This window comes from Schistocerca gregaria, chromosome 2, assembly GCF_023897955.1.
Source record: "Schistocerca gregaria isolate iqSchGreg1 chromosome 2, iqSchGreg1.2, whole genome shotgun sequence".
Taxonomy (NCBI): Eukaryota; Metazoa; Arthropoda; class Insecta; order Orthoptera; family Acrididae; genus Schistocerca; species Schistocerca gregaria.
The window spans coordinates 191,322,130-191,337,028 of record NC_064921.1 but is presented as its reverse complement, the minus strand read 5'-3'; the positions used below and the strand labels follow the sequence as shown (position 1 = coordinate 191,337,028).

The window sequence follows — 14,899 nt, the reverse complement described above, 5'->3', positions numbered from 1 at the left end:
CTTGTTGGTGGGTTTGATGTGGACGGATGTGTGAAGCTGGCCATTGGACAGATGGAGGTCAACGTCTAGGAAAGTGGCATGGGATTTGGAGTAGGACCAGGTGAATCTGATGGAACCAAAGGAGTTGAGGTTGGAGAGGAAATTCTGGAGTTGTTCTTCACTGTGAGTCCCGATCATGAAGATGTCATCAATAAATCTGTACCAAACTTTGGGTTGGCAGGCTTGGGTAACCAAGAAGGCTTCCTCTAAGCGACCCATAAATAGGTTGGCATATGAAGGGGCCATCCTGGTACCCATGGCTGTTCCCTTTAATTGTTGGTATGTCTGGCCTTCAAAAGTGATGAAGTTGTGGGTCACGATGAAGCTGGCCAAGGTGACGAGGAAAGAGGTTTTAGGTAGGGTGGCAGGTGATCGGCGTGAAAGGAAGTGCTCCATTGCAGCGAGGCCCTGGACGTGCGGGATATTCGTGTATAGGGTAGTGGCATCAATGGTTACAAGGATGGTTTCCGGGGGTAACAGACTGGGTACGGATTCCAGGCGTTCCAGAAAGTGGTTGGTGTCTCTGATGAAGGATGGGAGACTGCATGTAATGGGTTGAAGGTGTTGATCTACATAGGCAGAGATACGTTCTGTGGGGGCTTGGTAACCAGCTACAATGGGGCGGCCAGGATGTTTGGGTTTGTGAATTTTAGGAAGTAGGTAGAAGGTAGGAGTGCGAGGTGTCGGTGGGGTCAGGAGTTTGATGGAGTCAGGTGAAAGGTTTTGTAGGGGGCCTAAGGTTCTGAGGATTCCTTGAAGCTCCGCCTGGACATCAGGAATGGGATTACCTTGGCAAACTTTGTATGTAGAGTTGTCTGAAAGCTGACGCAGTCCCTCAGCCACATACTCCCGACGATCAAGTACTACAGTCGTGGAACCCTTGTCAGCCGGAAGAATGATGATGGATCGGTCAGCTTTCAGATCACAGATAGCCTGGGCTTCGGCTGTGGTGATGTTGGGAGTAGGATTAAGGTTTTTCAAGAAAGATTGAGAGGCAAGGCTGGAAGTGAGAAATTCCTGGAAGGTTTGGAGAGGGTGATTTTGAGGAAGAGGAGGTGGGTCCCCTTGTGATGGAGGATGGAACTGTTGCAGGCAGGGTTCAATTTGGATAGTGTCTTGGGGAGTTGGATCATTAGGAGTGAGATCAGGATTATTTTTCTTCGTGGCAAAGTGATATTTCCAGCAGAGACTACGAGTGTAGGACAGTAAATCTTTGACAAGGGCAGTTTGGTTGAACCTGGGAGTGGGGCTGAAGGTGAGGCCTTTGGATAGGACAGTGGTTTCGGATTGGGAGAGGGGTTTGGAGGAAAGGTTAACTACTGAATTGGGGTGTTGTGGTTCCAGATTGTGTTGACTAGAATTTTGAGGTGTTGGGGGGAGTGGAGCTGGTAGTGGGAGATTGAGTAGATGGGAGAGACTGGGTCTGTGTGCAATGAGAGGAGGTTGAGGTTTGTTGGAAAGGTTGTGGAGGGTGAGTGAGTTGCCTTTCCGGAGGTGGGAAACCAGGAGATTGAATAGTTTTTTGAGGTGGAGGGTGGCATGCTGTTCTAATTCGTGGTTGGCCTGTAGGAGGATGCTATGTACAGCCGGTGTGGATGTGGGAGAGGAAAGATTGAGGACTTTGATTTGGGATAGGAGTTGACGGGTGTGTTCATTGGCCGAGTCGATGTATAAGTGAAGGATTAGGCGGGTGAGGGCTATGGATTGTGCCGTTTGGAACTGGTATAAGGACTGATGGAAAGAAGGATTGCAGCCAGAGATGGGAACTTTTAAGTGTGAGGCCTTTGGGAGTAATCCAAATGTCAGACAAGCCTGAGTAAATAAAATATGGGAGCGTAATGTGGCTAGGGTGAAGGCATGTTTGCGGAGGGAGTGTAAATAAAATTTAATGGGGTCGTTGTAGGGATGTTGTGAGGTTGACATGGTATTAGAAGGTGGAAAGGGTAATATGAGGTTAAAGTGAAAGTAAATAGAAATTTAAAAAGGAGAGATAAAGGTGTGAAAAAAGTCGAAAAAGTGTTGGTTTGAGATGAGCTATGTTGATCCTGTGTTGAACATAGGTTGGTGAACAACAATGGGTGCACAGGTTAGGTAGTTATGTTGTCTCCAGATACGTTCTGTGGGGGCTTAGTAACCAGCTACAATGGGGTGGCCAGGATGTTTGGGTTTGTGAATTTTATGAAGTAGGTAGAAGGTAGGAGTGCGAGGTGTCGGTGGGGTCAGGAGTTTGATGGAGTCAGGTGAAAGGTTTTGTAGGGGGCCTAAGGTTCTGAGGATTCCTTGAAGCTCCGCCTGGACATCAGTAATGGGATTACCTTGGCAAACTTTGTATGTAGAGTTGTCTGAAAGCTGACACGCTCCAGTCCTGAATCCCTGGACCATTACACCAACAACCTGAAAACAGCTTTCGCATCCCGCAACTACCCTCCCGACCTGGTACAGAAGCAGATAACCAGAGCCACTTCCTCATCCCCTCAAACCCAGAACCTCTCACAGAAGAACCCCAAAAGTGCCCCACTTGTGACAGAATACTTCCCGGGATTGGATCAGACCTTGAATGTGGCTCTCCAACAGGGATACGACTTCCTAAAATCCTGCCCCGAAATGAGATCCATCCTTCATGAAATCCTCCCCACTCCACCAAGAGTGTCTTTCCGCCGTCCACCTAACCTTCGTAACCTCTTGGTTCATCCCTACGAAATCCCCAAACCACCTTCCCTACCCTCTGGCTCCTACCCTTGCAACCGCCCCCAGTGTAAAACCTGTCCTATGCACCCTCCCACCACCTCCTACTCCAGTCCTGTAACCCGGAAGGTGTACACGATCAAAGGGAGAGCCACGTGTGAAAGCACCCACGTGATTTACCAACTGACCTGCCTGCACTGTGACGCTTTCTATGTGGGAATGACCAGCAACAAACTGTCCATTCGCATGAATGGACACAGGCAGACAGTGTTTGTTGGTAATGAGGATCACCCTGTGGCTAAACATGCCTTGGTGCACGGCCAGCACATCTTGGCACAGTGTTACGCCGTCCGAGTTATCTGGATACTTCCCACCAACACCAACCTATCCGAACTCCGGAGATGGGAACTCGCCCTTCAGTATATCCTCTCTTCTCGATATCCGCCAGGCCTCAACCTCCGCTAATTTCAAGTTGCCGCCGCTCATACCTCACCTGTCTTTCAACAACTTCTTTGCCTCTGTACTTCCGCCTCGACTGACATCTCTGCCCTTACTCTTTGCCTTTAAATATGTCTGCTTGTGTCTGTGTATGTGCGGATGGATATGTGTATGTGTGTGTGTGTGTGTGTGTGTGTGTGTGTGCGCGCGCGAGTGTACACCTGTCCTTTTTTTTCCCCCAAGGGAAGTCTTTCCGCTCCCGGGATTGGAATGACTCCTTACCCTCTCCCTTAAAACCCACATCCTTTCGTCTTTCCCTCTCCTTCCTGAAGAAGCAACCATCGGTTGCGAAAGCTAGTAATTCTGTGTGTGTGTGTTTTGTTCATTGTGCCTGTCTGCCGGCGCTTTCCCGCTTGGTAAGTCTTGGAATCTTTGTTTTTAATATATTTTTCCCATGTGGAAGTTTCTTGCTATTTTATTTACATCGTAGATAAAAAAGTTTTACATGATCTCTCTCTTGAATAATGCCATTATTACTGTATCCAATATAACAAAGATTCCAAGACTTACCAAGCGGGAAAGTGCCGGCAGACAGGCACATGAACAAAACACATAAACACACACACAGTCCTTGCACCTTGTAGGACCTTCTGTCCTGATGCACTTACCCGTCTCTTTCTTCCATGTCTGAACATACTTTGCAATACCTAGCAGTATTCACCTTGATTGGCACTGGAGGGGACCTTCTCTGCAAAGTGCCTTGCAAATGCCCTCTGAAAAGTATTTCTGCCCTTTTCAGCCAATTTCTTCCCCACTTTGTGAATAAAGTCTACTAGGGATACATTCTTCCTAGTTTTCTCTTTATATAAAATAAAACTGTGGACAGTCGACATGATAAACAAGTGGAAAAACAGCGTATTACACCACTTCGTAGTTTTTTGGGCAAACAGATAATAGCTGAAGAACTGATCTGCTCTGCCAACCTCAGCTTTATTCTTATTGTAATCAATAATAACATCTGGCTTTACAATTTCTGCAATTCCACCTTCGGCCCTCACTTGAATACTAGTGCTGGTAGACTTATGCTTTGTGGAAAGACAAAAAACACGTCATTTTGACTTCCACTTCACTGCCAAGAGATGTTGTTTCCTTTGAAAAACTATCTGATCTTTTTTTAGTTTTAGTGTTTTGAATATTCGTGGCAAACCTTTTTCTGTTTTTCATTACAGTTCCCACTTCAAGAGTTTTATTTTCCCACATGTCCAGAAGTGTAGTACCTATCCATATAAATGCAATGTCCTTTGCCAAAGTACTGCGAACACAACCTTTGTAAAAGGCCCTGGATACTACTGTGAACATTCCCTGCAGAACCTGTATATACATCACAGTTTAGCATATAACCATTTGATGAATCGCACAGAGCATACAATTTTATTCCATTTCTATTGGGTTTGTTTTTCGTGTACACTCTGAAGCCTATTCTACCACAAAGACACACATTGCCTCATCTACTATCAGAATCATGCCTGGATGAAAACTACTTTTGCTTTTATTCACAAAGAAATAAAAAAAAATACCTAACTTTGTGAAGTGGGTCGTCCTTTTCTTCACCTCTGCTAATGAACGTAGCATTGTCATTCAAGTGTAACATCCACAATATAGCATAAAATTTATCATGACTCAAAAATGTACCCGCAAATCCTGTCTACAAAAATGAGTCTGTTGACCAATAATCACTGATTTTCGGCAATTTGATGATACACATATGCAAACGAATACTGAAAAACAGTAAATCTCTTGCAATTTTACTGCAGACCACTTATGCCAAACATGGTTTATTTTCAGGCTACCTTTGAGTTTCATTGCTGTAATAACGTTACCAGCATACCGATTCGTTTAACTTTTGATGTGCCAAATAATCTCATCATCACAGAAATAACTATAATATTGAATTTCCTCAGTGGCATCTGAAAAATGTCCTGTTACGCAGACTACTTCCTAGAAATCCGGCAGTACTAGCTGATCATCTAGTTCCGACCAATCTTGCTCTTTTTGCTCAGTGGGGCACACACAACTAGGTACCACAGATGGTGACTGATGGTCTGTACCACTGTCTGCATAGAAAAAAATTCAAACATTAGTACTAAAAAGTATTAAATGCAAGTGAAGTAATGAACCCTACTGACAATACAAAATTCGGTAATAAACTCTTCACTTTATAAACATTTGACACACATACATACCTGAATCATCACTTGTACTTTTGTCTGGAGAGTAAGAATCCTCTTTGTCAGAATCGTCAATTTCAGATCCTGCTTCTCCATAAAGAATATCTAAGATCTCAGCCTCCATCAACTTGATGCACGGCATTTTCGCGATCGTAAACACCTGTGAATGAGCTGCAGATAACTTCATCTTTGTAGTGCTCACAACTGCTCCCAGTGTGAGATAGCCGATAAGTGCTAGCCTCTTGCGGAAGAAGAATGAACTACCTCCACATTACTTGACAAAACTGCTTCGGAGGCGCGCTAAACGCTCTTACAATGCCAAATAAAAGCCCGCCCATACGGTATACGGGTGCCGTTGTCAACGTCAGGGCGTCCGTGCCCATATGGCGTACGGGCACCGTGCTGTGTGTGTTAAAAAAGTCATGATTTAATTTTACATCATTCACATCTCTATGTGCTTCCTCATGATCATACAAAATTCTGAAAATGCAATCATTTGTTTGCCCGCAGTTTTCTGGAACCACATGAATTACAAAAATATAATACATTGTGAAAAGCTCCAGTTTCTTTATTTCACATCAAATGTTACAAAATCCACTGGCAATAATAAGCAATTGTCGTTTAATTTAAAATAGGTATAATCTATCATCTAGCACACTAATCCACCAAAATATATCACCAGTTGTTTTAAAAAAGATGGTAGTGGCAGTCTTCTAGCCAAGGGAGCTGTTTCATAATTAACTATACAGGTACAGGCAGATAACAAAGCAAAGAAGAGCACATCAAAAAATACATTCTAGCTATATTCTAATTTCAGGAATTTTTAAAATGTGTCAAATGTATCACATTTTTATGTCATTACACAAAGTTAATGGAAACAGTGAGAGCTACATTTCTACATTCTAACACATACAGCTAATTTCACTTCTGAAGTAGTTTAAGCGCAGCATATTACAACATTTAATATTGTTACGCTTTACCATTTATTATGCACTTGTCTCCAAGTACAACAATGAAATGTGTTTGATTATTTCATTTTATGGCAGAAGTATAACTGCAATATTTAAGTATCTCATACAACAACAAATTTTTAAGTTCTCTTTGTATGGGCTGGTGACTGTATGATTCATTTAGTAATAAGTTGATTTTTTATTTTGATCCCCAAGTTAATGATCTATACTTTAAGAACATTGCAAATAACATATTAGAATGATTTAACAATCACACTGAAGCACTTTTATTAAATGCATCACATGCATGACACTGCTACATTCCTTCCTGTGTAATATTCTTTTAAAACAAAATAAATTATAGGGCATAATAAAATGAATATTAATAACAGCATCTGGGAACTAAATAAACTGATTCTTTATGAGACAGATAGGAAAGACACATCCACCACTGGGAAAAATAATTCACAACATCTTTCTAAGTCTAGTAAAAAATGTACCAGTAAACTACTACACTAACATGACTTGCCCAAGATTCACCTGACAATAACTAGTTTGTCTGGTAGTGAAAGAAAATGGTGTGAATGAGTTTTCATTAACTTAATTCAAAATGTTGTGATTCCTGTAAATGCGATGTCTCACACATTCTTAGTTGTAATATGTCCTTTACAAAGACTATAAACTTAATATTATTCCTTATTGTATTGGTCATTGTCTGAGTTAACAGAATACAAGACATATAAACACTTATTTGATGTGTTGTGATGATTGCTTTTACCTCAGTACTGAGGAATGGGTTGGAATTGGAGACTTTAAATTTTATACAGTCTTGTTACAAACATTATGTCTACATAAATGGCCACAGACATGTGCTACAATGATGTAGTGCTAAACCTCAACTAAGCAAACCAAGCTCAAATTAAGGCAATCACTATTTCATCAATATTAATCAAAATAAACAAAATATTTGTAAAAATATAAAATAAAATTAAAAGTACAAATTTGAATAAAAGCAGAGTACAAAACAAGACCAATGCTGACCAGCAACAGGAAACATGCTATACACACTGAATTTCAACACTAAACATACCATATTTGACAACAATTCCTGAAGGCGATTCCTTTTTCTGATTAATACATTTTCATTTTAACTATTCCCAATCTATCTATTACAATTTAGACCCACTAACTACTGGTTTTTAAATTTCAAGAGTAAAGCAATCTATTAATGTTAATTATAAAGCTTTGCAAAGCATTTACTATAAATAAAGTAGTAAAATTGTGAAAACATATAAAGAAAAAAATTACAAATAAATGTTTGGGCAGCTCTGCAAAATCCACTGATTATTCCAATGTGGCCACAGTTTTAAAAATAGCTGGTGTGTTTTTAAACACTATAAAGTTACAACTTTGGAAAAAGATAGTGTTCTATGCCTCACACAGCAATGACACTGTTTCTCACATTTATTATATACTCAGTCTTTTGTACACTGTAATCCCATTCTCGACATTCAGCTTACAATTTTACCCAATTTACAATGGAATGTAGAAAACTATTTTAGTAAAAAAAGACTAAGATATTTTAATGCTAATCACTACTATAGATGATCTTGAAGAGTGTTATGTGAACTTCATTTCACTCCTGCTGCAACTGCTTAGCCTAGGTTCACAGGGATAGCTCTGATAATTTGTACTTCAAGGGAGAAAAGTTTCTCTAAATGGGAACATTTTTCCACCACTCTATGACAACTACTTAAAACAGAAATATAATAAAAGAACAAACTATCAAAATGTAAATGAAAGTGTTGGTTTAAGACCACAACAAATGCCAATATACCAGCAATAATTATTTTTTACCCTGGAAAGAAAGATGGGACTGTAACAACACAGGACTTTCATTTTATTAGATAACTTACAACTGCATAGGAACTCTTGTTAAGTGCAAATGGCCTTACTGTTTACAACATTATGGAGATTCAAAACCAAATAGAACACACACAGCTGTTTATGCAGGATCACAGAATGTCAGAATAGACGGTAAGAACATCACAGACCAATTCACTTCTCATAGTAACATACAGGTGCTGTCCTGCAGCCCTCATGTTATATCACTCTGATGAGCAACTACCCTCACTGTGGCCACAGTTCCTACGCAGCAGCACGCGGACCAGCCGCCTGTCAGGAGATGCATGGCCTGAGGTCCAAGGCGGAAGCAGCACCAGCAGCCAGTGGGCTGAGGCTGGTCTTCACATGGGCTTGTCAATGATTGCCACACCAGCGTAACTGCGCCCAATACTCATTGAGGATGGGAGCATTGACCACGAATCCGTTTTTGGGTTATAGACTTCAACAGATGCCAAGTTTGATGAACCATCATCTCCACCCACGACGTACAGCAGACCATTCAAAGAGACCACACCTGTAAATTATCAATTTGGTACATGGTTAGATATGATTCTTACCCTTGATCAGCACAAAATGGTCAGTTATTGACCCCCCCCCCCCCCCCCCAAACAATCACAATGTGAACAGTGAGCACTTGTAAAAAGATGGGGTAGCAAAGGGAAAGCCTGACAGTATGAGATGTTTTAAAAAAAGGCATATGATTAGTCAAGCAACTGATCCAAGTGGTTTAAGGGTAAGACAAATCGAGTACATCTCACAATATCCCATAGTTCTGCAAGCAATCAGTCAAAATATTAGTGCTAGTGCTACTGAAGTTGGCTACTTTCAGTAATATGAAATACGCAACCATAGTGATTTGGTTTGACTGGCATACTCTCTTTCAAATTCTGAAGGTGGCAGGGGTAAAATACAGGGAGCGAAAGGCTATTTACAATTTGTACAGAAACCAGATGGCAGTCATTAGAGTCGAGGGGCATGAAAGGGAAGCAGTGGTTGGGAAAGAAGTGAGACAGGGTTGTAGCCTCTCCCCAATGTTATTCAATCTGTATATTGAGCAAGCAGTAAAGGAAACAAAAGAAAAATTTGAAGTAGGTATTAAAATTCATGGAGAAGAAGTAAAAACTTTGAGGTTTGCCGATGACATTGTAATTCTGTCAGAGATGGCAAAGGACTTGGAAGAGCAGTTGAACGCAATGGACAGTGTCTTGAAAAGAGGATATAAGATGAACATCAACAAAAGCAAAACGAGGATAATGGAATGTAGTCAAATTAAATCGGGTGATGCTGAGGGAATTAGATTAGGAAATGAGACACTTAAAGTAGTAAAGGAGTTTTGCTATTTAGGAAGTAAAATAACTGATGATGGTCGAAGTAGAGAGGATATAAAATGTAGACTGGCAATGGCAAGGAAAGTGTTTCTGAAGAAGAGAAATTTGTTAACATCGAATATAGATTTATGTATCAGGAAGTCGTTTCTGAAAGTATTTGTTTGGAGTGTAGTCATGTATGGAAGTGAAACATGGAAGATAACTAGTTTGGACAAGAAGAGAATAGAAGCTTTCGAAATGTGGTGCTACAGAAGAATGCTGAAGATTAGATGGGTAGATCACGTAACTAATGAGGAGGTATTGAATAGGATTGGGGAGAAGAGAAGTTTGTGACACAACTTGACTAGAAGAAGGGATCGGTTGGTAGGACATGTTTTGAGGCATCAAGAGATCACAAATTCAGCATTGGAGGGCAGTGTGGAGGGTAAAAATCGTAGAGGGAGACCAAGAGATGAATACACTAACCAGATTCAGAAGGATGTAGGTTACAGTAGGTACTGGGAGATGATAAAGCTTGCACAGGATAGAGTAGCATGGAGAGCTGCATCAAACCAGTCTCAGGATGAAGACAACAACACCAGTGATTTGGTTTTATGAGTATCCAATTACAGTACAGCAGAAGTTCAGTATGCAGTGTGGTAGGAATGATACAGGCAGTCATGCAATTTATTCTTAACACCAAACTTTCACCATCAAACTCAGTTTTTCTCCAAGAGACCAAAAAACTGTCAGACTTCACAACATTTTCAGAAGTTGCTCAAAAAGCAGTCACAAAGCAGAATACCTGTGCCCTTAAAAAATCTATTTGACATAACAGCTTGGGGGTTTGGCACACATTACTTGACAGTTAAATGTATTTTCCATAAAAGCCTATAGTTGAAGAATATTATGCCAACACATAAGAAATGAAACTACTTGCATTAACAAGTAACTATTTGTCATGGCATATTTGTGCAAGACTGTTTATTTCCCATGAACTGTATTCTTACAATGAGATATTTATCATCAGCAAATTCTTTGACTGTGGATGAGCAGTTGTACAAAGAGGTCTTGTCCTTTGCTAGAGGGTAAAAACTCCCACCTCACCACACCTCTCTCTTTTGATGTGTGGTCAGCCTAAGAAGACATTAAGACATTTGAAGTTAACTGTCCATACATTGCTAAAGAACCAATCAATTTTGGTGAAAACTGCCAAGTATCCATCAGAAGACAGTCATTCACTTACATGCTACAGCAAACAGTTCTTTAGTAATAAGAACAGTCTTGTTTCTTTTCACTGTTGGTAGTATTTCTCATTAATTTCAGATGATTATCAAGTCTTATGCTGAAATATTGGACCCAATAGCAGAGGGCAACAGAGTCCCAGACAGAAAAATCTTCAAAAATGATTTATTTTTTATATGAATTGTAGAGACTGTAGTGACAAACAATCCCTCTTCAAATATGTCTTTACAGGCCAAAAGTATCCTCTCAACCCTGTCCAGAAACAGACCTCCCATGTGTTGATTCTCCAGTGACCTATCACCTCCGACATATTCACAGTCTGAACACAAAGGAGTACTCGTCTCATGACTCAATAACACCCAGGACTTGAGCAACTGAATCATATTCTCCTCCAGGGTTTCGACCACCACTTTTTGTTCCCTGAGATGAGGAATATTCTCCCCATCCCTGTCACAGTGGTATTCTGACTACTTAAATCTTGTCACGGGCATCTAGGTAGGGCTACCTGTGAAAGCAGCCATTTGATCTAAAAAGCTATGATGCAACCACTGGGCTGCTTTATATGTGTGCATGACAACTAACAAGCTCTCTATTTGCATGAATGGCCACCACCAAACTGTGGCTGAAAGACAGCTGGACCACTCTTGTTGCTGAACATACTACCTAACACAATGTGCTTCACTGCCTGTACCACCTAGATTCTTCCCACCAACATCAGCTTTTCTGAATTGCATAGTTGGGAACTCTTCCTGCAACACATACTTCATTCCTGTAAGCCCCCTGGCCTCAAACTTTGCTAGTCCCTATCCTCCATCTACCTATCCCCTTCCCTGCTCCCATTCCAGCACTACACAAACCTTCTACACTGCCAATGCACCTAATCCTTTCCCCTTTTCTACTCTCTTTCCTCCTCCCCACCACCCTGGACAACAACCAACACTGCACCTAGTAGCACTATCCTGTCCCCAATGCATCCTTGCACTCTCCTGTGGGCAGCAGAGCATCATCCCCCACCCTGCTAACCCTCCCCATCCCTGCCCATGCTGCCTCCTTATGCCTTCCAACGAAACCAGCACATTGCAAGTCATGCCTGTCAGACACATTCACAGTCGAGCCAATACAGTCAGGAAGCAGCGGTCATGTGTGTGTGAGTTGTGCTTGTTTATGAGTTTTGTACTTTACCTGAAGGAGTTTGTCTGAAAGTTTGAATATTTTAGCAGTCTTTTTCAATGTGCCTGTCAAATTGTAAATAGCCTTTTCTACTCTATATCTCATAAATTATTTCAGTGATGGCCCCAGTGCCCGATACAAAAATTAAAAAAAAAAAAAAAATCCATTTGTGTTATGATAAAAGAGACTTTGGAATGATGGCAGAATGGAATTTTTTGCTGTGTTATGGAAAGTAACACTGCAATGGGATCTGAGGTACGCCAAAGTGATTAACAGTGAGAGCAAGCTTTCAACAGTCAGTTAATTGGGAGATTCTTATGCCTACAGGCATATTATGCACTGAGGTCATTAACAGAATTAATTTTTCTTTCACCAGCAAAGAAGAAACTGAACAAAATAAGGTCACAAGAAGAAAGATTTAAAACATGGGCATACTTTAGCAGGGGCTAGAGAAAAATCATCATTCTTTTTCCAACTAATGAAACAATAATTATCATCAGTGTTTCAAATGATTCATCATCTTTTCTGGCTGAAGTTAGTGACAACAGTGAAGCAAGTATATTATCATCAAAACTTCAGCCAGAACAATACACTGCATGCATTTATGTAAAACAATGGTGCAATGGAAATCTCTGTGACATTTCCATTGAGCAGAATGAAGCTTTAAGCAATCACACTGCCCAGAAGATTTATTTCATTAACCAATTAGGGATGAAAAGTGCTGTCTTCCAGAACTTCACATTATTACAGTAATTCCTGATCCATCAATGACATTCAACAGCAAATTAATGAAACATCTAAATAAATCGAGCGGTTTGGAGAAAACATAAGCTAAGAGCCCTGTAAGACACCTCTTCTAGCTTTGGTGTGGAACATTCAAAGAAATGTACCATCAGGCTTGGGATCCTCGAAAACAAAAACCTTATCACACATCACATCCTGTGGGAAGGAACCCAACCTTGGAATACGGTATGAAGAAACCCTCATTCGGCTTGGGATCCTGTGATAAGGAAACCCACTCATGGCTGCAGTTGCACAGCTACTGGAAATGGCCTCTATGGCGGTAGGAATACATGTTTTCTCACTTTAGAAGAAACCAACCACGGTTAAGCTATCATGAACTTTAGCAACACATTTATATAATTTTTCACCAGTACTCTTATATTGCACATGAACAGCAAAGTTTGCGAATACAAAATGCTATCCTTTAAACTGGAATTAAACTAGCATATCAACAGCATTGCAAAATAAAAAATCACACTCAAAATTCTCATTTAACACAAATCCTTTCCCAAAACATGTCAGGTAAACTATTCTGAAATTCAACAAAATTTACACAATGTGACAGTGGTGTAAAAACCTGGTGTACAATGAGCCCTGGTGTCTTGGTAATGCACAGTTAAATTTTCAAGTATATAATTAGTTTATTCTGTAGTTTTTATAACATAAACATTTGCTTAATTATGCTATGATGAGATGCGACAAAAGACATGCCGCTCCCTTTTTATAATTCTTCTAACTCCAACTCACTTTCTATTCTGAACTTTTGATATTACCTTCCTCAGAATGTACTAAACAACTGTAAAACAAAATAAAAGAAGTGTCATTTGAGTAGCAGCATAATATGGGCAAATTTTCACTGCACCCCCACCTTGCCACTGTTTTTAGCATTTCAAACACAAATCTAAATTATTAGGTGGTTTGGAACATAATATTTCTAATGAAAATGTTTGGAGAAAATACCTTTTTGTAAAAGTGGGTAAAAATAACCAATTTTGACATTTTCACAAAAATCATCAACTTTTCCCCTCTAGGTAAACTATTGGAAACTAGTAGGCAAATGAAATTTTATATTCTAACACAGTATGCTGGGAAGTTGTTATACATAAAGTTTTAAGTCTACCCTGCTATTACTGCTGGGGATATAAGAAGCAAACTTCACATTTTCTCAAGAGGCTCTTTTCTTGGCCTACTTTACTTCAAATTATCCATATGAACATTGCTCTTAAATCCCCCCTTCTTTTTTTAAATTGTGTCACTTAAGAGATAATAAAAAGATGAACACGATGGGCTAGTTTTCTTTCTTTCAAGAAAATACTAGTGGAGATATTATGTCTCAAAGTTGGTGGAAACTTTGGGGTAGATTGTTAAAAGCTGCACTACTGGGTTGAATATATCTCCACAACTACAAAAACGATGAACGTAAAACTTTACCACTGTTTATTGAAAATACATGTGAATGTTCTTACAAAATTTCATCAAAATCATGACGATCATGTGTGAACCTCTAGAGCAATTGTGATGAAATGACCCATTAGAGGAAATGCTAAACAGGTCTCAGGCTTCCATTCTGTCCCTTGTCGACCAGTCTGATGTGACAGCTGAAGATAGCAAAAAGAAAGACGAAGTTTTAAATTTCCCATTCAAGAAACCGTTCACACAGGAGAATCATACATACATACTGTCATCTGACCATTGAACAGATTCCCATATGGGTGACATAGTAATGAGCACCCCTGGCATAAAGAAACAACTGAAAGATTTGAAACCAAATAAATCCCCAGATCCGGATGGAATCCCAATTGGAGTTTACAAAGAGTACTCTATGGCATTAGCCCCTTACACAGCCTGCATTTAGCATGAAACTCTCACCCAGCACAAAGTGCCAAGAGACTTGAGAAAAGTGCAGGTGACTCCAGTATATACGATGCGTAGAAGAAAGGGCCTGCAAAATTACAGATCTATATCCTTAATTTTGGTTTGCTGTAGAATCCTTGAAGATATTCTCAGTTCGAATATCATAAACTTTCTTGAGACTTAGAAGCTTAAGTCCATGATTTACTGTGGTTTTAGAAAGCATTGCTTGTGTGAAACTCAGCTTGCCCTTTTCTCATGAAGGGCAACAGACAGATGCCATATTTCTACATTTCCA

The 14,899-nt window shown here is 40.1% G+C and overlaps 1 protein-coding gene across 6 annotated transcripts in view; it reads right to left on the bottom strand.

Annotated features, from left to right (window-relative positions):
* Window positions 1-5,933: 5,933 nt before the first annotated feature.
* LOC126336657 (ring canal kelch homolog) overlaps window positions 5,934-14,899 on the bottom strand; it is a 129,303-nt gene continuing 120,337 nt past the window's right edge. For all 6 annotated transcript variants that reach the window (XM_050000591.1, XM_050000593.1, XM_050000595.1 and 3 more), the window contains one exon: window positions 5,934-8,759. In XM_050000591.1, coding sequence (XP_049856548.1) covers window positions 8,587-8,759 — 173 coding nt within the window. In that variant the 3' untranslated portion in view covers window positions 5,934-8,586. The remainder of the gene's footprint in view (window positions 8,760-14,899) is intronic.